Genomic DNA, 26,488 nt, shown 5'->3' with positions numbered 1-26,488 from the left:
TGTCGCGGGCGTAAGCTAGTTAACCCACAAAACTACCTAGACTTTTTTCCAGAAAGAGAAGCTGACAGTGGTAGATAAAAGGGATAAACCATAAATTTATCGCCTCGGTTTAATTGACTAAACATAAAAATTAGAATCACTGCTACAAGGGACATCTAAAAGTTTTATGATATATAGTAGTACCCACAAATAAATATTCAAAATAGAGTCGCATATCTGCGTAGAATACGCAAGCGTAGAGGGTTCAATCATGGCTTTGTGTGTGAGTAAATATTTCATACATTAATACACTCGTAAGAGTAAATGAAAAGTGATCGGTGACGTCACTAACACGTGATCTGTTGGCTAGTAAACGTATTCTGTTTGAATCAGCAATTGTCTTGCGTGCTCTATTCGGTTTGTTAATTGATGTGGGATTTTTTAAAGAATTTCGCTCCACTAATTTTAGTTTAATGCACTTTGACAAAGTAAAGTACTGTGATTTAATTCATTTACATCTGTACGAAATATATTTGATAAGCATATTCGATGAGACCCGTAAAACGGAAACCGAACCGGTACCTAATGTTACCATAATCACTTCATCTGGACCAATATCGTATTTTCATTCCTAACAGTAATATTGAATCTGTGGTATTAGTGGACAGTAACATTCATAACAATTTTCATATCCTAAGCATCTTAAAATATGTAACGAGAAGTCTTTCAAAGACCATAATCACACAACTATTTTTAAATTCCACAATACAACAGAAATAAAACACTTTACTAGGGCCAAATAACACATCATCAATAATAAATCAATAAGCAACTAAGAGCAGCAATAAAAACGAATGGCTCAATAGATGAGTGTCCAGTGCCCGCGTGATTGGGAGAAAAAAAAAACAAGTGACAGGTGTAGAGGGCGTCGGCCGCGCTTACATCACGATTCGGCGGGAAAAAATTGCGCCATTGATTTGTTAGGTTAGGAATTCGGTAACTGATTACCGAGCTGTAATGCCTTTTACTCCGATGTTTTTTTTAAAGACGTCTTTGGAATTTATGTAGTAAAAAACATTACAAATTATAATACTTTGTGAGCCATTTGGATCAAGATTAGGCCTCATGATCACGCATCGATCAACACGTTTTAATATATTAGACACACATGTATTTTTAACATGATAAAAGCAACGGCATAACTTTTTTACTCATTAATAAAAAAATAAAACTTTTTTTTTTTCAAAATATTAGTTTACGAGTCAACGTAAAAATATTGTTATTTGCGTGAGACTTGTAGTAGCGAGTGTAATCAAGTAGTGAAATCTCGTACACGCTGCACCGAACTTACTTAGGACTTCACTTTTATGACTTTTTAAGTGGCCATTATGACTATAGAGGAGCAAACTTAATGTCTCTATGCGGCTACGAGACGCTGTCACGGCAACTTGGTGCTGCGTTTAAATTATTCTTTAATGTTGGGCGAGTTCTAGTTCAAGTTAATTTATCATCATGTCTGAGTATTGATGGATATAGAACTTGTACGAGTAGAAAGAATAATCTTAACTTGTCAATAATCAGTAGAACTCCTATGCACCAGTTTGCATTGTATTAGGCAAAATTCTTGTAGAGCAATAAAATGAATCGTGATTTAATTCTAGATTTCAGTTCTAGCGAACTTTGACTCTAGGTAGATTTCACTCATGGTCTGTGACAAAAATATACATTTATAGAGCATAATTGCTTATTTTTCAAAAATGGTTTGAATCATTAACAAAATTTACAAGAAGGTAAGTCAATATACTTGTAAGATTGAACGCTCCTCAAATAGGTTAAAGTATGAAATATCTCGGAAAGGATGTGGCGGCATCACATTTTTTTTGTCGTCTCGAGTCCGGCGACTGATGTTTTGTAATACGATATTTGTTATTACCATAATACCAGCTTTGTTTTGACTTTCGTGGTCACAGTTTATGTCGTTAAGGGAAACATAAAGATTTCTGCTAGCTGATGGTTGAAGGAAATTGTCGCTTAAAAGATTCGGAAATTACTTTAAACTGAGATTATGAAAATACAATTCTTGTCGTGGTCAATTTTGAAGAAAGTTGACATTAAAGTGTTACGTGGGATAATCCCAAACACTGAGAACGGAACATCTATATCTATACTATTATAATAAAGCGTAAACATACACTTCTTTGTTGCCTAAGATGTCAGAACTTACAGCATATTTTTGAATAATTCTGTTTTTTAATAAATAGCCCTACACTTACGTCACGCTTTAGGCTATATATTTTCACGCCATTAAACTTAGGGAGTAAATATTTTGGATAAAATCCTCAATGTGGGGAAAAGACCATAAGTTGCTGCCAACATCAAGGAAACAAGATTGCCAAGGTTTGTCATGTCATGTTAGTTTGACATTTGCTATTGATAATTTGACAAATGTAAACGATAAAATAAAATTTTCATAATTTCATGCGAATGTAGCCGCACGGGAACAGCTGTCCATAACTCTCAAAAACTGTTCATCTTTGTGATGATACCTAGACTTTTTTTAAACTCTCGCTACCTAGAATGCTGCATTACGTCTCCGTATTTTTTAAATATGCCAGCTGTTATAGTCTCGGTTTCATTTGCAGGTCTATAGAGCTGTGGTTAAAGACAGGTCGTCGTCACAGCGAGGTGCTGGACGAGCAGAAGTTGAGCGAGGGCCAGCTGCGACGCCCCGACGCTACCATCGTACTATGGCTAAAATGTGAACAGGTTATTCTTCTTTTATATTACGATACATTTATTTATAGTAAAGCATAACTCCAGTCTTTAGTAGCAAGGAACATTGTTTCTTTGTTGCGAGTGGACTGAAGTTGAAGCTATTTTGTTTTATTTCTTAACTAGCTGTTCCCGTACGACTTCATCCGCATAAAATTTTAAATTTTCATTTTATTGTTTACAATTGTCAAATTATCATTTGCAAATGTCAAAATGACATGACATGATGTTGGCAGCTTGTAGTTTATGGTCCCTTTCCCACATGGTTTTTTCGAATTTATTTATCCCCCAAGTTTAATAACGTGAAAACGTATAGCCTAAAGCGTATCGTAAATGTAGGGTTTTTTATTAAAGAAAGGATTATTGAAAAATATGCTGTGATTGTTGACATCTGACGCCACAAAGTAGTGTGTGTTTACGCTTTATTATATTAGTATAGATTTCTCTTACCCTATAGGTTACAGTCTATCTGTAGACTTGAAAGACTCATTACTCTACCCATATTCTCATCAAAAACAAAATTTTAATTTAAACACCACACACTCCAATAAACAAACGAGAACATCGTAATGTCGTAAAAATTTATGATAAACTATTATCGTGGAAACCGCACCTGCATAACACCGTAGTAGGAAACCGTCGCATGGTAACATCTAATGCTATGCGCTTCATTTTTTCTGCTCAAAAAGACAGGTACAAAATCCTTAACCGTATATAGTGCAGCAGATGCAGCGAGCGCCACCTGCCAATCTCTGTCCGCAGGTGACTCTTGTTTACGTTTTTTATCCACATTAATGCCGCTTCATTATTACTGTGCCTCATTTATTATGTTATCAGTTCTCAATTAATTGTGCCCTTTTCCCATAAGTCCCTTTACCTTTAAATAATTGGAAGGTACAGACGCGTAGACAATCATTAATGAGAATTTTTGTCAATAGATAAGATTGTATATCTATAATAGAATTCGTGGTTTTTATGTGTTTGATAATGTGATTTTAATGAAACTCACCATTTACTATATCTTTATGTTCCTGTAGTTAAAATTTTATAACCATCCCAGGAATTGTTTCTGTCGCCTACCGTAAGCTATTAATTACAGTTTAAAGTAACTTTAATACGATTAAATGCATATTTCTCTTATCCTAATTCTTTTCTTTTCACTTTTAATATATTGTTTTGGAATTTCGATTCAGTTAATATAACTATAATTCCTTACAAATCATACATGTGTTTCCAAGGTGGTAAGTAATTGTGCAGTTTGTTTATTGCTGATTTTTGTTTTATCAAAAAAAAATTGAGTCCGTCGTCCCGTGTGGACGTACGCAGAAATTTGTCTGTTTTTCATTCATCGTCTGTTTTTTGTTCGGCTACAAAGGAATTTGCGACGCGTTGTATTTTTTTAATGCGAACGCTCGCCAAATATTGTGACACGACGGCCGCTAATTTTTTATGCATTCTACTGCCGAGACTCTTTTTTTAATTGAGACAAGTTAAATAAGGATGCTTCACACGTACTGTACAAATTTAACAGTAGGGTTACACGATGTTTGCTATAGACAGGTCTGGTGAAGTCTATTTACTTAGCCTGTTCAAGGAACATCAACCTTGTCCCTACGTTATCTCTATCAGCCGTCATATCTGAATTCACTCCCTTCTTTCACACAATCCATCCATACTTTCTTCCTACTTCCTTCACCTTTGTGACCATCCACATTGTAAATTACTTAATTACCATTAATATGTCATCTTAATGAATTTCGCAAATTGCTCAAGTTTTACTTTCTTCTTCTTTTCTACAATAAGTCCCATTTTACTAGAAAGGTTGACAACTTTTCTATAAACAGTTGTAAGCAATTGAAAAAAACTATTATTTGCAACGTTAAAAATAATTTGTACCAACCCTTGGTAACTAATTTGTACAGTATTAACTATTTGATAATCATACGGTTACGAGTAATTTTATACGTATTTATTAGAACAGGTGCAACCGTGCAGAAACGGTAAGCGAAAAAACTCCACGTTCAAACTAGGCATACTGCTCCGACAGGGTCGATGGCATTCGAGCTTTTGTCTGTAACTTTTTTAATATGGATAATGTTTCATAGATAATGGCGGCAACTCTAAAGCGAACGTATAAACGAATTCTATTCATTGCCTTTTTTAATTGTATTTCTTTTGCTGCAAGTCTGGAAAGTTTTTTTTTTATTGTAAATAGTGAAGTGAGTTAAGTTTACATTTGTGTATAAAGTCTAGATTCCACTGAATTATTGTTAAACATAATATAAAAACTGTTTTTACCAATTGCCACTGGTCTATTTTCTCAGTCATTGTCATTAATGGTTATTAAAAAGCCTTGTAATTTAATTTACTAAATCTACACTAAATGTGACTAAGTGCATCTTTGTACAAAAGCAACCATAACAATTAGGGCTTTATCAAATCGAACTGCAAAAACAAAGATTTCAACTTATATACCAAAAAAGGTAATCTCATTATATTCTACCTAGGATCATTACCGTAACAGAGAAGTTTGTTTATAAAATAAAATGCAAGTATATAAATAATACATCAAGTGTGACACTAATAACGCCAGTTGTAAGAATTTCGCACTAGCATCTGTTTGGACGCAAGGTGCTTGTATAGGGCGCGGTACAGTCGGCAAAACTGGCGGTCGCCCACTTTAAAAGCTACAATCGTTTAAACATTTTGAAATGAGTCGTAAAAGAAAAATCAATACAGATTGTAAATGTGTCTGTACAAAAAAGGTTAGTGAAACAAGGATAGTTTATTTTTATTATTATCCCTTTGTTTGCACTCACTGCTATCACCATCATACTCCTTATCCTACTCCCATAGGGTTGGTGCAACAAGTCTTTGTCCTCCACATAACTCTATCATCCGTCATCTCTGTCATCACTCCCTTTTTGATCATGACACTTTTCACGCAATCCATCCATCTCTTTCTAGGTATCTAATTAGTTATTGTAGGAATTGGCGGCGAATGAACAAGACAGTTTTAAATTTGGAACACCGCGAATTTCCACGATTGTACAATTGGTATGCTGTACGTTTTATTTGCAATTATTTCTACAACGTAACGTAAGGCATGGTTCAGAGATTATAAGAACAGCTGCTATGTTACAGGTCAGCGAACTGGGGAAATTCCATACCTTATCCGTTGCATTTATTTTATATTCATGCAAATGTCAAAGGTATGTGTATATTAACAGTCGCCGCAGACTACAGACTTATCGGCAGATAATTTTGTCGGGTGCTTAATCAGTATGAGTATGTACAGCACAATACATACATTTTGTTCTAAATTTTTTGACTTGATAATCCGACCAGATCAAACTATCGGCTGATAAATTTAGTCTTTGGAGGTTATAAATAAAATATAAAAACTCACAATAACATCTAAATATTAGTGCTGGGAATTAGACAGGGGCCAAAATACTCGAAATTACAAGTTAACTACATAATAGAAATTGTACAAAAATGTCATAATATTATTGGATATAGATAATGTAGAGATAGGAATGTTTGAAACCAAATATCATTTTACAAATTGTTAATTCAAAAGATTATATTATGCAAATTAAATGTGGGTGATATTTTTAACGAAAAGCCGTGGAAAATGTTTGTATGCCATTATTTAAGATATGTTTGAAAATCAATGTAGTCAGTCTTCCTACACAAGAAATTAAAACAATGTCAAATGGTTCGTGCGATTTTTAAGTATTAGATATTTTTGCACGAGGCCACATGTCGTATTGTTGATATAATTAAATTGAAATTAATGTAACATTAAACTCAAGGGGACTATTTTCGCACAAACACGAAAGTTTCGAATACAACGAGTTGGAAAATGTATAATTATTTTTGAATGCATCAGGGTTAACAAATCAATCTATACTAAAACAATAAAGGGGGAAAAAGATCAAAAACTCTTTTGTTATTAGAAAGCTACAGTATCACTGGATAACATAGATTATATTACAAGATTTTTTTTTAATCTGCCTGAAAGTCAAGTTCTAAAACCAGTAGATAATAAATAATCGAAAGGAATATCAACTCTGAGTACAGAAGAAAATTACTTTACCGATATTAATTATAAGATTAAGTAATCAAAAAGGTCCATTGGGCCCAGATAAATCAGACGTGTTAATTTTTTTAAGTGGAATTTGAAAAAAATTGCCAACCCTAAGAACCCTATCTTCAAGGAAGGGCACGCGCCATGCACCTGCTATGGACCTTCTGTTATACATAATGTATGAATATCCATGTACATAAAAAATATACTCCGTAAATAATCGGAAATTTAAAGTTGTATACAACAATATAACAAAATAAATGCAAAAATAAACATAACGCCTTTTACCAATATTCATCTCTGCAATGTTTATCAGAAATGTTTGCGAAAAAAGTTAATATACGCGTTTCATTTGTTAAACGCCTGTCACTCTACTGGGAATTCATAATGGAGTAATTTCGCGGGTATTCAAATCAATTGTACGGCTTGACTATAAAATGTACAGATTTATTTATGTTGCCCTATCTCGTTTTTACAAGCATCCATACTAAGGCAATTTTGTCCCTAATTTAGTTTTTACTGCTGTTATATTTTTTGCTTGCGTTGTTACTAAAATCGTTTAGTTAAAATGTAAACAAAAAATAAGTGACATAACAGAATTGATATTTCCCGCCATTTTTTGTATGAAATGTATGATTGTGAATGAAGGTATGACCTCTTGAACAACAAATCTCCAAATTGTATAAGTTTTTTACTAGGATTTGCCGTTAAATCCATGCATACATCTCTCTCTTTTACTCCACAATCTTACTTCTTTGTCATGTAACGCGACGCGCGTATGGTGACGCGTCCTTGAAATGTCCCCCCTACCTAGTTATACGAATTGCTACCTAAATTGAACACAAAATGCTCCCTAAACACAAGAGTGACAAGGTAAAGGTGTAAAACACATTAGAATGTGTGTTCTTGTTTATTAAGTTGCAATATAATTGTGTGAGTGGTCGTTAGGGCATTTCATCAAATCGCCGCAGCAGGTTGGCCGGGGCACGCGAACGTCCTCACTCAACGCTCACCTGTTGCCTTATAACCACCCTTTACTTATACAGGGGGCTGCAATTGCAAATTTAAATAAAAATGAACTAATAGATTTTTTAAAACGGATGCCTTTTACAAGTTTATTAATCATTTTATTGGAAAAACGAATATTATATGATAGTTACTGTGCCACCTTTGTCTATGAATATGGAAGACTAGCTGTTGCTCGCGACTTCGTCCGCCTGAAATTGAATAGTTACTCACTCATAACGTAGCTTTTTAAATGGTGAAATATTTTTGAAATCGGCACAGTAGTTTTTGAATTATTTACATACAAAAGTGAAAATCTTTCCTCTTTATAATATTAGTCTAGATAAAGCCATCTAAATTAAGCAAATTTTTATTAGTTGTGAAGATTTTAAGTTTATATAACAATACCATAAACCCTTACCAAAGAGTACAATGACATTGATAAAACAATTTCTCATTTTTGTAACACCCTTTACACGACGCTTCCTTTGCACCTGCCGTTATGTTTTTTCCTTATTTCCCTACATTTGACCCAACACGGCAACAGTAATAATACAATACGTATTATGGTAGGTCTTTAACTCCTTGCGGACGCCACACGACGCGACCCCTCACTCCACATGGCCTCAGGAATGTGTTTAAGCATTGAACTACGGTTTTCCCTAACAAATGTTACACAGTTTTACCTATTACTACAGTATATTGATAGTTAATCGAAATAATGGCTGTGATTATGCCTATTATAGACGGCTACTTACTCCTATCTATAATAATAATAATTTATTTATTGTCTTTTTTATATACATTTCATGGAAGTCTTGGCTCCTGTAGTAGGTGGCCCCGTGTCACAGGAGCCAATTCCTTCCCCAATACTTCTAATCTATAGAGATATTATAAAGAGGAAAGATGTATTTTTGTATGTATTGAAACAATTAAAAAACTACTGGGTTGAGTTCCAACATTCTTATGCCATTAAAAAGTTACGTTATCAGTGAGTGTTTTTATTATTTTTCAATTTCACGCGAACGACTCGAGCAACAGCTAGTAGTAACTAAACAGTTAAAACTGCCGTATGTGCAAAACTGTGAAAAGATTTAACAAACAGTTAAAATTTAGACTTATAATTTTAAATTTGGAATAAAAGAGTATAGGTAAAGTAAAAAAAAATTATATCCTTGCCCTGAGGTCTCTTAATCTGTTTCTGGTCCAAGATGATCAATCAATATTAGTATAAGGAAATAAATTAAATTTTTAAATAAAAGTTCGAAATTCTTTTATATAAACTGTATCTAATTACCTTTGCATATCTAAAGTAAAAACTGTCTAAAGCTGGGTCAATAGCAAGGGTGGTTTCACGGAGCAACCCTTCGTTTTCATCGGGGGTTGGAAGCAAATATTTGTTTTGCAACAAACCCATGGCTTTTAAACGCCTTTAACAACGCAAAGATTTAAATTACGATATTATCTTTCTAATTGATCCAGTAAAACACTTGTTTATCTTTTATAACTTTCATCAAGCAAATAATGATAACTATAAAATAAAATAAATCAATATATAATTAGAAAAAAAATCGATGACATCGAGTCGAAACATCGAACGGTTTTTGTTGTAGGGAACCGATCAGACTTTACCTTACTATCTCCGTATTGTTGGTTTAACAACAACGTTGGTTGGTAACAAATCAACTCTAACCTATGTCTATGACTTTTAACAATTATGTCATCATTAAGAGCTACATAATCTTTTAAGTTTAATTTGTCTTCACTCAATTAGACTTCTTTAAAATAAAACAAGCCGTCCAAACAACGTTCAAACGTCAATAACGAATAGAAACGCTTGGAATACTCCAAACAATTGAGCTTTCTAACGAAAGCTCTGCGTAGCGCGGACCCGCGGGTCACTGGGCGCTTTCTTTTTTTAACCTGCCTCCGTAGCGCTAGGGCATCGAATACCTCGCAGCTAGACACCGCAGCGATCCCGCATAGCAACAACTATTGTCAAACATCATTTTTTTACCACGAGTATAAATATCACGAAGTTCTTTGGCCGCTCTGTTGCTCAAGGTATAGGATTAAGCGAGGAAGATTATAACGGAACCAATTCTGCAAATACTGAAATAAAGACACTATATTAGTTTAATAGACCAGACCCTGTCAAAGTTTTACAATTGTATGCCGTGGCCGACATTGACCACTACGAATTGAATCATCACAAATTAACATCGGTCATTTGCGAAATGGTGTTCCCCTCCTCTCTCCTATGAATTTGCGAGATGCCATCAAGCATATGTAGATTGTTATCCAAACTAATGTTTTTTTATGTTCGTTAAGCTAACGCTCCACCACCTGATAGAAATTGTGATGCAGTCGAAAGACAAAACACGCTAAATTAATACACAGCTGTTTTCTCGTCATATTTGGACGGAAAAACTGACGCCGGCAACTTGGTCTAAACCCAAGCAGTACGCACAAGGAACGATGATTCAATGAAGTGTAATGAAATCGCTACTATGTTATAAACTACAATATTTTATAAACGCCCATCTTTTATCACTTGTATCATACGATGCGTAATCGCCTTTGGAATCGTCGGCGGGATGTTGTAAGCGGCCACCTTGTTTCACACCGCCCGAAATTGAATTGCGCCCCATTTACACAACCATTAAGGTGTCTTCATTTATTTACTGACTGCGAACCGCCTGCGCTAAAGAAAACACAAGTTTACCTGACACGGACAAATCTCTCAACACCTTTACGGATTTTATTTGAAAGATATTCTTTGAATATGATTTGTCAAATAGCTTAAATGGATAAATAGCTTAAGGAACTTAATACTGAATCGTTGAAAGAAATAACCAAAGTACGATAATAAAATCGGACATACTAATTATGTTTAATTAAATATAGAGATTGTGAATAAATCAATTATTACTCTGCCAGTTCTATTTTTGATACTAAGTCAAAGTTCAAACAATTTTAATCTATGTGATTTATTTTAAACTTTTTTTCTTCGTACGTCAGAAGAGAACGATTAATCTAACAAGAGTTTGTATTAATGATAGCTCAACACCTCCTTGATTTGTCTATGCCACGACTGTACAAATAACTACATAAGTAACGTGGCTATTGAATGCCAGACATAACCGGCATTTAAAAATTAATATAGAAATAAGTAAATGTGTAACTAGAGGTCTTCTCGTATTTTTAAACTTTGACCTTTTAGACTTTTAATTGTTACAAATTCCAACAACACTAATTTACCAAAGTGTAGTGTAACCCTTAATGTCACTTTTAACATCTGTTCCGTTTACAAAAAAGATTTTCATCTTAAAACACTAATCGGTTTTACACCCTTATTATACCGATTCCGTTGCTTACTCTTTGATTAGAACGCCTCAAGTTGGACATCACGTTTTTTTTATTTGACACTAGATGATGAACACCCAAATCTACCCATCAATGATAGCCATTAATGGCATCGCGACATAATAAAAAACCTACAGTAAAAACTACAATGTAGATCGAACCAAAATGAGTGTACGTGAGAATTGTTTTATTTTGTCATTGTGTCGGTCTTTGTAAGGTTTGTTTGGTGGTTTATTTTTTTGTAGGAATTAAGTAAATTGACACATTAAGGGATTTTGTTTTATAGTTATTTAATTTTTTATAATTCGTAGTTAAAATTTATTTTATTGTGACAACACACACCACGATGTTCAACTAACTTTAAATCGCACAGAAACACATTATAATAACTTTAAAATTTGTCATTACCATAATGGCGGGGATACACGTACCAGAAAAATTTTAATCATACAAGACGAGCCGTTGTCAAAACTCATACCTCTCGTCCCCTCCTTCAAATCACATTTCCGTAGCAAAAACAAATATCGTGCTAGCTACTAACATGTCTACTACTGCGATGTTTATAGCGGGCACGTGCCAGTGTCTTGTGTATTCCCGCCCTAAAGCCAACAAATACAAATTAACTGATCATTGAAAATGCTAAGGACCGCAGCCGTCTTTTACTAAAAGTAACAATTTATATAAGCCGGATGGACGTAGAGCGCGTGGTAGGCCGAAACTTAGATGGCTAGACGAAGTCGAACGCGATCTTAAGAACATCGGCGTCAAGGGCTGGAAGCAAAAGGCCCAAAATAGACAGAAGTGGAGAGGTTTACTGGACCAGGCCCAGGCCCACCCGTGGCTGTAGTGCCTCAGAAGAAGAAGAACAATTCATATAAAACAATCATCACTTTAATCTCAATCTAGAGTTTAACAAAAGCTTACATTTGAAAAAACCTAATCAATAACATTGATATGTCATAAAAAAGTGGTTTCGTAAAGTCGTGATAATGTTCCAATCAAATACCATAATACAGTACACAATACAATAAAATCAGTCGCGGTAATCTTTTTTACCAACATATGGTGGATATTACAAGAGGCCTCTTACGATAATTTAGATAATTGTAACCACATACTATAATTACAATACTAATTAATCTAGTGTTTCATTAGTTAACATTGTCTTTATTTTTTAGGAAAAAAGCTATCTTTCAAGTTAGCCAACATAAGTGCAAAAGAACCAAGAGAAATCGATCATAATTTTCAAGATTCCAAAAGTTACAGAGGCAGCCTTTCTTTGAAATACGCAAAAATGTTAGAGCCCGATTAACAATCAATTTTATCTAAATGTAAGAGTGCGCCCACACCTTTGACTGACATATCGCACAAACATTTAGTTTCGCTTTGATTCATATGAGTTTATATGGTGCGCACACTACTCAATTTTTAGTTGTTAAACAAAACAGTTGAATTGGCTGCAAAACAATCGACAATCGCACAACAGATGTGCGATAGTTTAGTCAAAGGCGAGCGCCCGCTCTATGGCGACTAACACTGTCACTTTCGCAATATTTTCTTGTTAACTTTTACTTGGAACATTCCCGAATTCATGTTACCAACAGATTTGTCGCTGTGTTCACTTTTACTTCTTTTGTTTGGCATATTGCGTAGCAGAACTCGCTTATATTGAGATCTCTGTTTTCTCTAAGAGAATGAAAAGGGACAGCAATATGTAAGATGTCAGTTCTACGGTAAAACTTGCCTTAGTGAGCGGGAGGCGCGTCTAGGTCGACAATTAGCGGATTTGGTGGCGGGTACGAGTCAAGGGCGGTCACAGCACAGCTGGTTCCTACTCAATTTTAATACTTTGCTGATTCGATACGACTGTTAAGGTACCTTTACACTATACAATATAATAAAATAGAAAAAAATGTTAAAGGCAATATACATCATACGGTAAAAGTCTTTGAATTGTTTGTACAAGATTTCTGCTAAAAATTAAAACAAAATCGTCATTTGTTCTGAAGCTTTTATTGACTTATTATTGACTATGAAAAACAGAGACTTCCGCGTCAAAGTGATACAAGTTTCTTCAAAATAATACTTGAAAACTACTTATTTTTATACTTTTTCGATAGTACAAAAACAATTTTTCAACACTTTCAATTTTTCATTACGCCGTACAGTATGTAAGCGCCTTTATTCAAACCTAGTTTACACTGCCCGAGGTCACTCGAACACACAGCTACGCTACGTCTTTAAAAAAAAGATAATAAAAAAAATTAAAAGGCGGAAGAGGCGTTGCTAACCAGTTACGTGACAGGACCTACTTGTGACAACATTTTACAATAGAAACAAGCTGGTGGTTTTATGTGGTATGTTGGAATTTGAAAATATTAAAAAGGTATGAAAACTGAATCGAACAAGACCAAATAAACGATAGCTTACCCCCCTCTCCCACCAAAAACCTAGATAGGCTAGCGCCGCCCATGGATGCGGAATGTTCTAGCAAGTTTTTCTTTATGGTTGATTGTGTTTACCACAGATTATATTTTAATGCAATATTATGTAAAATAACTTTATAATGGTGGCGATGAAAAGGTCTGTTTATTATCAACTTCTCCCGCCATAATATGTAGCAATTTCTTGATTTCTCGAAATGTATGTAGTTAACCGTTATCTTTATTTAAATAGATGATAGGCAATAGGTATAAATTTGATTTTTATGTATTATTCAAATATCAATAGCATAATTTAGTACATTTTTTGGATTCGAAACACGAGAAACAAAATTCAGAATTAATTCAAAAGCGAACTTTTTAATTATGCTAAAAACAAGAAAAACTCGAAAAAGAAAGAAAAATAAAAATATTATCACGAACGTTGACTTTTCGAAGCCAAATAATTTATTGGTGTCTTTAAATTCAAAAACTGAAAATCGCAAGACGGGTCATCTAAGCTTTTGATATTATCATCGCAGCTTGAAAACTAATCGGAATTATTAACTTAATTAAGATTCTGAAGGTAGAAATTGACCGTGTACAATTATTGTTACCATCTAACCGAAAAAAGGCTATTTTACAATATAAAAACATCATCCCAGCAAATGTGGTAGTGCCCGCTTTAACATCTTAGCACTGCAGGGCCGACACGCCCGGTGTAACACCACGACCACACAGAAGACAGGCGTGAAATGGAAGCAATTCCGTGTTTCGTCTGATGAATGTGGTGGCGGAGGCCTAATTTAAGTGCCTTTCTCTTTACCTCCCTTTTCTTATAAGGAAAGGTTGGGAAGGGGAAGTGGAATTGACGGTGGAGGTGATGCATAGGAAGGGGCAATATCCTCTTTATGTGCGTCTCCTCCTCCGTCAGATAAGGGTAGGCAACGCATCTGCGATCGCGGATGTCTATGGGCAGCGGTCGCTTCACCATTTTGGCGGCTTCAGGTGGCCGCTTGCTCGTTTGCCACCTTATGTTATAAAAAAAAAATGTCAAAACTATAAAACAGAAATAAAAGTAATACATAATTTTTACTGAATGAAAAGAAATGTCTTATAACACAAATACTTCGAGCCCTGATATTATTTAGCAGAATTTACGAGTATTTAAAATAAATTGAACGTCTGTCTAATTTGCTTTTGTCAATCGATCCCCCTTTATATTTAGTCAAGCGTCTATTCTCGTAGCGTCTTAGCTCTGTGTTCAAAAAAACAAAAATCAGATTCCAAATAGACCTGTCACTATCAGCTCCTTATCGAATTTAAATTTCGTCTTTTTTTAAATCGCCCTGCGATCATGGCGACAGAATATTAATGCCTTTAAGTTTGAAAGAATCAATTTATACTTTAAAATTGGTAATATCTTTCAGTAATTTAAAATTAAAAATATGCTTACTTTTAGATATAAATTCGAGTAACATACGTGATTTGATATCTAATTGTGTATTTAAATACGAATCTATAATATTTCAATAATAATAAAAAATTATGGCAGTGTCAATCGTCTTCGTAGGTAAAAAGGTTCAAAGAGTAACGTTTGTTCAAAGAGTAACTTTTGACCACAGATTGTACAGCACATATTAGAACGCTGTCATAGAATACACAACGCATAATAAATTATAGTATAGTAAAACCTAGACTAGTATTAATAATTTTAATTAGTGGATAATTTTATATGTCAAAATAATATAACATAAACCGCCTAGGACAACATGAGAACTGGCTAAACTCGATTGTTGCCGGCACACCCATTCAGTGGCCGTGAATAAAACAATTAATTGACTTTTCATTCATAAGAATAATAAAATACACGATAGTCGCTTGTAATTAACATTTTGAATAAAAATTCTATGTCTGTAGCAATGTTAAGGCAACTTTACACTAACCGATGAAACGTTTTAAGTTTAAATGTTTAAGAAATAAATAAATCACATATTTTTGATATTAAATTTTAAAGAATTTTCTGTTATATTTTTTTATGACCAAGAATGCTGTTCATAACCATTCCCAATATGTTCAGTGAACTTATACAAATCGAGTTAAAGATTCTGTTTGAAATAGATGTTTGGCGATCGTTCGTATTGTAGAAGATTTCCCGGCCGTATCCTTTACGATGACCGACCTTCTTGAGTCCCTACTGCCCTTAAATAGTTAATTCTATTGACAGTTCAACTGTGAACACACCTTTATTAACATTTCGACGATAATGTACACGGCGTTTGATTGAATTAAAGTTATTGGCAAAAAATTCCACACAAGCTCTCAAGGCCAGACGTTGTTTGAACTTTGAAGACGGTCGTTATGCGAATTTATTACGTTTATTGTAATTTATAAACCGTGACACGGGAAATTTGGTTTCTGATTAACAAAATAAAACAATCGTGTTAATGCGCGCTTTGTAATGTTGTGTTTAGCAACATTTATTGTAGAAATCATTTCATGCTATTTTTGTTTAAATCAATTTAGTGTATTTCATTTATTTATATTTATGATACCTGAATACACATTATTTCTTCCCTTGCTATTGTTTGATCTTATAATCTTTTTGTAGCATAATTTCCTGACTTATCCCTTAATACCTAGTTTCAAATTTGATATCGGGGTTATAAATCGCATTGGGCGCCTATAATCGATTTTATTTTAATAATATGCAGTTTACATGTTACCTTTGTCAGATAATCATCAAGTTAGAAAACAAAAAGGAGCATATCACGAAAATATGTAAAAACGACGTTTCGTTTTTTTTTTATATTCTTACCCTTTATAAAAACACAGTAATGGGTACACTTATACATTTTGTAATTCGATTTAGAAAATCAGGCTTTTAAGGATTTTTAGGATGACTTAGTCATCTTAGCATGACTTATTTAATGATTTAATACATTTACACACATATTAATTAAAAAAAAACATACTAATATCCTTAAAAGAGTTTTTCATAAACAAAATTCTCACCAAAATCTAGACAAAGGAATTTACTAACAAAAGTATAACCTCAAAAATTCTGTTAGCATTTCATTAATAGTGTCAGTGGAATGCATTGACAGGGTTCAATGTACATATAATTGTTTTTTTTTTAATATATCAGTATGCTATACGCGACTGTCAACGTTTTTTGCCGTCCATTTTAAGATAATCCTTTAAACGACTTTATAATATGTAAATTAAATTATCTCAGATAAGAATAGAATGCATCTAATCGTCAATTTTGCAAACGTCCATAAATAGCTTTATTCATAGACAACTTTCAAATGAAATAAATTAAAAGATTGTATTTGCAATAATTTAGTATATAACAATCTAAAAAATCCTCTTATATACATAATTAAGAGCAATACTTTTGTATCTTTGGTTTTTTTTTTACAAAACTTATCGTTTTCCTATCTGCTATTTAATCTTACTTCTAACTAATATTACAAATGCGAAAGTTTAGATAGACGAATCTCGGTGAAATTTGGCATAGACGTAGAGGATACTCTAGAAGAACACATAGGCTACTCACTTTTGTTTTTTTACTTTCACGCGGACGGAGTCGCGCGCGAAAGCTAGTTAACTATATTTTTTTGGTAACAGGTAAACTTTGAGCCTTATAGAGCTTTAAAATTGTGAAATAAAACTTTGCATGTCGCAACATTATTCCTGGAAGCCTACACCTTGGTAAATGACTCACACAAACCATGAATCGTATAATTTTTTTTAATACACGAATTTTCAAATCTCTTAACATAGAGTCTGATTCACAACTATTTAGTTTTAATTTACTGGCAAGGAATATACGTCATATCTTTTCTGTCCTGTCCACACCCTTCCCGTTGATGTAAAATATATCCTATCACTGAGAATGTAGTTTTCTAATACTGAAGGACTTTTTAAATCGGTTATTTCAGACTACTTTTTAAATTCTGCGCGTTTAAAATAACGATGGGACCGGTATCTCTAGAACGGGTAAATCGATTTTGACGAGAATTTGACCGGAAGGAAGTCGGTAGAATGTAGATGCCCGCGGGAATGAAATAGACGATTTTGTTTTTTTTTTCGCTAACGAATTTTGCGGACGACAGCTCGTCGATATCTAAAGCCAAACTTTTCTAACTTATTGACAATTGAATTACTAAACTTTAATAATTCAATTGTCAAAAAAATAATTCAAACCATCTTACTACTTACTAATATTATAAATGCGAAAGTTTAGATGGATGGATGGATAGATGGATGGATGGATGGATGTTTGTTAGCGTTTGTAGCCTAAACGGCTGAACGGATCTCCATGAAATTTGGCACAGGTTTAGAGCATAGTCGGGAAGAACACATAGGCTACTTTTTATCCCGGGAATAGTTACGGTTCCCGTGGGATTCATTAATTTAGTTTTTTAATGTTTACTCGATCATTCTGCAACGGTTCAACATATCTTATTGAAATTTGGCACAGATATAAACCAAAGTCTGGAGTACACATGGGATGAGCTTCATCCCCGAGAAATGTCCGGTTCCCGAGGGATACGTAGCTTTTTGTAATTTACATAGTTTGCATGTTTTCTAATACCACGCATACGAAGTCGCGGGCAACAGCTCGTAAATAATAAAATCAAGTTCTTTTATATTATTTAACGTTACATTATTGAGAATCATAGACTGCAATTTAGTCACGACTCAGACCGTCTAGGCGCCATTATCGCCTAGGTGCTGTCGTGGACCTGATTCGAATCTAGCATTACTTAGAGTTTAATCATAGGTATTGCGGTTTTCCTCTAACAATAATAGCAATTGTATTGAGTTATTACAATTACAGAAAATTCTTTATTTATAGACATACAATATTACAAACATAATTATTAAAACCTGTATTATAGTCTGTGAACTTAGTTTATAATCTCCCTAGTCATATTATAAACTGACAGCAAATTGGAAATTAAACTAATCAATATAATGTGTCTTATCAGGGTAGAAAGTAATTTTGAGTATTTCTCTACTATGCAATACGTGAATTTTACATGTAAACCTTTCTCTTGAATCACTCTATCTGAAAAAAATCTACATCAAACTCCTTTGCCTAGTTTGAAAGATATAAGCTTACATAAAGATAGACGTAGGGAAGCGACTTAATTTTGTAATATATTATTCATTCATTATCATCATCATCACCAGCACACTATACGTCCCCACCGAGGGGCTCGGAGCCTACCCTAATATGGGGTGACTAGGCCATAGTCAACCTCGCTGGCCAAGTGCGGGTTTTTTTTTTATAATATAAGGTGGCAAACGAGCAAGCGGCCACCTAAATCCGCCAAAATGGCGAAGCGACCGCTGCCCATAGACATCCGCGATCGCAGATGCGTTGCATACCCTTATCCGACGGAGGAGGAGACGCACATAAAGAGGATATTGCTCCTTCCTATGCATCTCCTCCACCGTCAAATCCACTTCCCCTTCCCATCCTCTTCTTATAAGAAAAGGGTGGTAAAGAGAAAGGGACTTAACTTAGGCCTCCGGCACCACACTCATCAGACGAAATACTGACGAAACACACGAATTGGTTCCATTTCACGCCTGTCTTCTGTGTGGTCGTGGTATTACACCGGGCGTGCCGGCCTATTCGTGCTAAGATGTTAAAGCGGGCACTACCACTGTAGAAACTGTAGACTGGGTTGGTTGACTTCACACATATCTTTGAATTTCTTCGCCGATATGTGCAGGTTGCATCACGATGTTTTCCTTCGCCGTAAGAACTTCGGGTAAATTATGTACATATGAAAATTCGAAAAATCGAATATCACATTGGTACATGGCGGGATTCGAACCCAAGACCCGTAGATTACAAGTCAAGTGTTCAAACCACTGAGCCACCGACGCTCTTATATATTATATATTATTCATTACTTTATCATTACTCTAAAAGAAAAGTAAACAGGTAGTTTGTAATTGTAAGCGGCTTTCTTGAACGTCATATGTAAAACTAAAGTTCGCAACACAACTTAGCGACGGCTTAATGAGCAGCGAAAGCGGCTCTAAGTTGATTCAAGTTGAGTCAACTTGAGTCACACTCAACATTCAAGTAAAGGGGAGACTTACTTAAGTGGTTTTGTTTTAATTGAAACTTCCGAACTTCCTGACGTCTGTGGAGTTGAAGTGACTTTTAACACTCTATCGATCATTACATATGTACTTACATAATGACAGGTTTTTCGCCGTATAACAGTACGACTTATGGTCCTTGAAGCGAGCCTACCATTTCCTCAAAGGCCGGCAACGCATCTGCAGTTCCTTTGGTGTTGCGGATGTCTATGGGCGCCGCTGACCACCTCTGTTCCCGCCACTCGTTTGCCCCCTTTTCTTATAAAAAATACTAGATTTAGGTATTTTTAAACGCCTATACATACTATAATCTAATACATTGATAAATTTGAGCGCAAGCAAAAAAAAACTATAAGTAAATGCAATTAAAATCTAATTTTTTTTTTTAGGCAATTCATGATGAGCGGCTTAACGCGCGTGTGGATTCAATGCTGAAGGATGGTTTGATACAAGAGCTACTCAACTTCCACGATAGGCACAATAAGCAGAGAATTGAAGACGGAAAGTGAGTAGAAAGTTTACGTTTATTGAGTTTTTGAGTTTATTGAGTAAGATGACGGCAGATTATCAACACGGGCTTTGTATTATAAAAGCAGGTACCTAATCTGATGTATTATAGCCTAATCAAGTATAAAACATCCTAGCTTAAGAGCACTCCAATCGTCTTTTTTTTATTTATTTTCTTCTTAATTATTTCTTCAATATACTTAGATATTAGTTTCGTATTTTTCCACCAAAGGGTTTTTTTTTATATTACTGTAGATTATAGATATACTATTTTGAAATCTCAAAGAATGAGAAATGGAATTTTTCGCTGTAAATTTATTGAATTGTAACAATAACTCAGTTTAATTTCACGGACAATTGACGTCGCCCAATTGAGTGCCCTTTGTTTCCTTCAATTAAGTAATGTTCACGTTTTAAACCAACCAATTTGCAATAACCACTTTATAAGCGAACCAACTCCTAATAAAAAAATATATATACTCTGTGCTTTTCCGACTAAATATATATAAAATCTACCAATATTATACACGCGTATAGCTTAAAATTATTGAAGTCAATTAGTATTTTTAAATTATAGGCTTTATATCCATTATTCCTTTGTTTTATAAGCAACTATTAAAAAAACAATAGCTTGTCAAAAGCAAGATGGCGTCAGTTGCACGGCGCGCGGCGTGCGGGGGGACGTCTGCGCGGTGCATCTGCCGCTGCGGTTCCCTATAGTGTCAGGTTACATGCGCCGCCTCTAGTCTTTATGGTAGCGTTAATCGTTTTTGGTACTAATAATCTATTAATTAATTTAACTTACTCTATGGTCAGGCTATTTGTGTAAGGGCTTTTTGGCAATACATTAATTTATTATTAAAATAATGTAACCTTGCAGTAACAAGCTTATCAAATATTTGCAGTATATGATAAAAGTATCTGTAAATAATATAAAAATCAACTTTAAAATCTTTTATTCCGTCCTAAAGACATCAAGACAATGGGAACGATGTTTTCATTTTGACAAAAGTTTAACTCTCATTTTGTTTTAGTAGGACCCGCTTATTCCAGCCACTAGGTTTTAAAACCTTTCGATTTGTGTGTTATTAAGCGTTATATAATTTTGCTATGCACAATATTTAAGTATCAAGAGTGTTTAGTCGTGTTATAAGTCAGCACGCACCGCGCGTACGGCGACCGCAGACGCAAAGCTAGCCTACAATGATGTACACTATCTGGAAGTGATTCGTGAAAACATAATTAATTAATGATTTAGTATATGTTTTAATAATTCTGTATATTATGTATATTCCTGAAAAAAATACTTTTTAAATTTTAAATTAAAGTTTGCGACTTAATAAGATAACCCAACTAAAAAATGAAAAAGACTACACAAACACTTGGAACCTAAACTTAAACCCCATGGATTCTAAATGAATTTGGAATAGCGCGCATTTTTTGGTAAAAATACATCACAAAGTTCACTTGTTTTTTAGTTTATTGTCTGCTTATTAAAAAGTCAATGAAAGCCACTTCCATTATTCATATAAGCAATAGTAAGTCTTCCCGCGCTCCCGCGTAAGCCACTTTACTAAAGTTGCCTGCGAGTTTGTTTACACGACTTTTTATGTCACTTTCTACACGTATTAAAAAACGACTTGTTTTGCGTAATTTTGCGTAAACCACTGAGGTTAATACCCGTTGTGGTTCAGTGTTGCTATTTTTTTAGGTGTCAATGTTTTGCTTTTAACCCTTCGTGTAATGCAATAGGTTTATTTTCGTACCTTTTTTTAAGATTTTTTGCCTTCTTGTGTTTTGGCCTGTGATCCTGCTTATGGTTAAATTTGGCAACGTAATATTGTTGAACTTTTTTGACAAATCATCATCATAACCAGCTCACTATACGTCCCCACCGAGGGGCTCGGAGCCTAGCCTAAAGTAAGGGTGACTAGACCATAGTCAACCACGCTGGCGAAGTACGGGTTGGTTGACTTCACACATATCTTTGAATTTCTTCGCCGATATGTGCAGGTTGCATCACGATGTTTTCCTTCACCTTAAGAACGTCAGGTAAATTATGTACATATGAAAATTCGATTGTTTTAATTCAATTATTAATAGGTAAATAATTTAAACCGTCGTAAATCATTAAATATTAATATTGTTTACTCTAGTGTTATATTTAAACTCGTGAAATAACCCTGATGTTTTTTTCGCCTGTATACATACAAAATAGACTAAATAGAGGGGAATTGTATTTACAAAGTCATCGTCTAGTTCCAAGATAAAAGCCCGCAAAAAATAACCAGGTTGTCGACATCGGCGCGCCTTTTTTTACCTCCTCAAATATCCATTCACAAATATTTTAAAGCTTTTATACGCGGCTGAATGTTATTTTTGAATTTCCGTATTATACTTGTGAAAAATGATTTTTACAAGCAAACACCAAGATTTCTAGTTTATTCCTGAAACGTAGATTATTGTTTATTCAAATAACTACTGAAAAAGTTTAACACTTTAACACTCGAGTGAAATTAGGTTTACTTTTTTTTATATAATATAAGGTGGCAAACGAGCAAGCGGCCACCTAAATCCACCGAAATGGAAAGCGACCGCTGCACCACGCTGCCTACCTACTTATGATTGAATGCCTTTCGCACTAATCTAGTAATTTGATTTATTACAGTAACAGGATATCGAAAACGTATCTATCAGTGATTGCTTTGAAGGCGTGAGATTTTATATAATAAAGGTGTAATAATTGAATTTGTGTGAGGCGTCGCCGTCGACTCCTCGGTCGTCGCGCTCGGCGGCGCTTACCGCAGGCCCCTGCTCCCCCCGCGCCTCCCACATCCCCTGCACCCCCCGCGAGCCCCCTACGAGACCACCGCACTGACTGATTGTGTGATTTTGTTACATCGTGGGAAGTGGCTCATCATAACATAATACAAACATTTTGTTTACTTTTTATTAACTTCTTAATCCGGTTTCTAAGAGGTGTTGTAAATAATAATAGCCCCCCCCCCCAAGTAAAGTCTTGAAACCCTAGTGGTAACTTAATTTCGTTTCCCTAAGCCAGTAAAGGAGTAAAACAATTGGCTGGCGACAATTTGCTTTCCGTTTTATTACGGCGCAAAGAATAATATCCAAGTCCAAACTAAAATGAAAGCAGTACGTACTGGTAGAAGTAGTACTAATTTAACTGTTTTATAATACTCTCTTATATGTTAATATTGTCATATATTTAAATATACTTTCTTCTTACCTAATTAATAAAAAGAATTTTCTTATCACAAAATAAAAACTTTCAGGCCGCCAGATTATACCAAAGGAGTATTCCAAACGCTCGGACTGAAGGAGTTCCATGAATACCTGATGATGACAGAAGGCGACAGGAACAGTGAAGGCGGCAAAAAATTGATGCAACAAAGCATAGACAACATGAAAATAGCAACAAGACGATATGCAAGAAGACAAAACAAAATGGTTAAAGGACGCTTTTTAGAGATTCCTACGCGAGAGGTACAATGCTCATTTCATTCATTAAAAAAAAAAGTAGGGTCTCGTAATCTCAGTCCACCCCTATAGTAGGGTTTAGTTTAAGCATTGCATTTGGTATAGCGCCATCTTTGGATATGTAAAAAAACAAATGATATTTAGTGCCATCTCTCGTTGAAAAGCGGAACTATTTGAAAACGTACAACGCCATCTAGTATTGAGAAGTCTAAAGAATACAAGTATAAATTTAATAACAGATGGCGTTAATGTGTAGAAACGCAATCAAAAAAAAAATCACAGCAAGATGTTATTAAAAAAATAAAAAAGAGATATGGAACTCTACTGGAAACATCTATGATAATCTATTGATTAAGATATTTAATATTTATAGGCAGCGTATTCGTCGCTGTAATTCTTTATACTTTATTTTTTTTTTAACTATATCATGAATTCTGAAAATGCAATATTATAAAATAAATAACTCAATAAATATTGTTACAGGTACCGCCTATTTATGAACTTGACACTACAGATTTATCGCAGTGGGACAAACTAGTCAAAAACAAGTCTATAGAAATAATAGAAAGTTATATTAATAAAATTCCTTGCCCTTACGAGCCTTTGAAGAAAAATATAGATGAGAATAGGAAAATTAACTCTCAATCATCAAATTACTGCGATATTTGTGAAAGGCTAATTATAGGCGACAAGGAATATGCCATACATTTAAATTCAATTAAACATCAAAGGGTTATAAAAAAGAAAAAGAGGCTACTAGACCAAAAGACAAAGGAAGAACAAAATAATTTAAATAATTCTTAATTTATGAATACATTTCTCATGTTATAAGTGTTTAAATAAATAAATTATGTTAACACAATGCTTTTTATTAACTAATTTAACTAAATTTTTACATAACAATGTTACATTATTTCGTCATCGATATTTTCAGTAACAAGTTTTTTCTTTGGAGCTCTATAATCATATTTTTCCAAATCTGGATTCTCCGTTACAATTGTTTTGTAAGCCTCACATAATCTACGAAACTCATAATTAGTTATTTGAAAAGGTCTTGTCACTGGATCTAAATCAGCTATGTTATACATTTTTAAAGCCATTTCTTCACGAATCTCTTCAGGAAACAGTGTTTGTGCACCCCTTATTGAATATTTTTGCCGCATCGAAAATATCTGCCTAACAACTTTTTCTACAAGTTTAAATGGCAACTTTATAATTGGTTGTTTTAAAGGTGTCAGTGTTACCACTCCCACATCAACTTCCGGCTTAGGTAAAAAAGCTGCACCGGGTATATCAAATTTATATTTCACATTGCACCAATTCTGGCACATAACAGACAACCTACATCTTTGTTTATCCAGGATGGGTGCGGACATTCTTTCAGCCACTTCCTTTTGAAATGTTAATGTCATCCGCACCCTACCAAATGTCCAAGGACCTTCTTGTCTAGAAATTGCCTCTAACCAGCGTATTATTAATATTGTTGATACACTAAATGGTAAATTGCCGATCAGATTAACAGGAGGCGGAGGGTCGTTCCAACCTACCTTAACATCTTGTGGAATAAAATGTGCAATATCAGTGCGTAAAATATCACCAGTTATAATATCAACATCGACTTTGTCTTTACAAGCATCAGCTAAAAGCTCTAGTGTTGGTAAGAACCGCGGATCTTTCTCGACTAAAATGACTTTTCTAGGCGCCTGTTGTATGATAGAACGAGTAATACCGCCCGGCCCGGGTCCCACCTCACACACTACATTATTCTGTATATTTCCCGCAGCTCGTACTATTTTATCAATTAATCTTGGCTCCATAAGAAAGTTCTGTGACAGTTCTCTAAGTGCGCGCAATTTGTACAATCTAATGACATCTTTGATACTAGGCAAAGGAGGAAGTCGAATGCGGGAGGCTCTCTGTGCTGCAGACATTATTGCTGTACCTTAACTGGTTCTTCGAAATCGTCCAAGAATGTCTCTTGTTTAACAGCGTTAATAGAATATAAATAAATACCCAATACTCCAGCACCGATCAAGCAACCAGTTATGCGATTCCTTTTGTTTATTTGTTGTAATTTTTGAACGCGTTCAAGGTTTTTCTGCTCAATAATTTTCATATAATCTAGTTCTGCTTGTTTTAATACTGGTGTTTTACCATCAGTACTGTTAATTTTGGATTTTATGCTAGAATCGCCCATTACGATATCAAAATACTTTTATAACCTCAAAATTACACAAAATTCAGAAGATACAGTCAACCACAAAATTTCATAGACAATTTTTTATTGTTCGTATGAATTTAGTAAAAATTCACAGAATATAAAAAGGATAATTATATTAATAATAAATGATTAATAATAAATAGCTTACTACATTTGAATGTATAAGGGGAAACTTAAAATTAATTTCGTAACGTGTAGCAGTTAGACGAGCATTTGTTTGAATCAATGACAAAAACCATACTAAGATATCACAAACAATTTCATACAATTATTTATGTTCAACAATTACTGGGTGTTATCTTCGTTAAGCTAAGATTCATTTCGATATGTGTAATAAAATCATGCTCGTTTAACATTCCCATATATTAAAACCTAATTCTGTAAACAAATAGTAAACAGCTGTTTGTGACATTAGTCCATAGATCATCGGTAAACGCATGCGCGCAGCTCTCTCTTTCTAAACAAGACTTCCTTTTCTCACTTTACACCGCCGTG

General features: G+C 34.4%; 2 protein-coding genes across 2 annotated transcripts in view; one reads left to right on the top strand and one right to left on the bottom strand.

Annotated features, from left to right (window-relative positions):
* LOC106100296 (tRNA dimethylallyltransferase, mitochondrial) overlaps positions 1–24,591 on the top strand; it is a 139,898-nt gene extending 115,307 nt beyond the window's left edge. Inside the window, exons 4-7 of the mRNA XM_013279120.1 lie at positions 2,622–2,745; positions 20,157–20,272; positions 23,568–23,778; positions 24,256–24,591. Coding sequence (XP_013134574.1) covers positions 2,622–2,745; positions 20,157–20,272; positions 23,568–23,778; positions 24,256–24,576 — 772 coding nt within the window. The 3' untranslated portion in view covers positions 24,577–24,591. The remainder of the gene's footprint in view (positions 1–2,621; positions 2,746–20,156; positions 20,273–23,567; positions 23,779–24,255) is intronic.
* A 34-nt stretch (positions 24,592–24,625) lies between these two features.
* On the bottom strand, positions 24,626–25,801 carry LOC106100297 (dimethyladenosine transferase 1, mitochondrial). Its single transcript, XM_013279121.1, has one exon. It carries the CDS (start codon positions 25,701–25,703, stop codon positions 24,678–24,680), a length of 1,026 nt encoding a protein of 341 aa, XP_013134575.1. The 5' UTR covers positions 25,704–25,801; the 3' UTR covers positions 24,626–24,677.
* Positions 25,802–26,488: the final 687 nt, after the last annotated feature.

This window comes from Papilio polytes, unplaced genomic scaffold, assembly GCF_000836215.1.
Source record: "Papilio polytes unplaced genomic scaffold, Ppol_1.0 DF824058.1, whole genome shotgun sequence".
NCBI lineage: Eukaryota > Metazoa > Arthropoda > Insecta > Lepidoptera > Papilionidae > Papilio > Papilio polytes.
Note: the sequence above shows the minus strand (reverse complement) of the source record. Positions and strands in the feature narration are given on the sequence as shown.

Excerpts from the sequence above, each read along its gene's own strand:
- LOC106100297 (XM_013279121.1), bottom strand. The coding sequence starts at position 25,703 with ATGTCTGCAGCACAGAGAGCCTCCCGCATTCGACTTCCTCCTTTGCCT.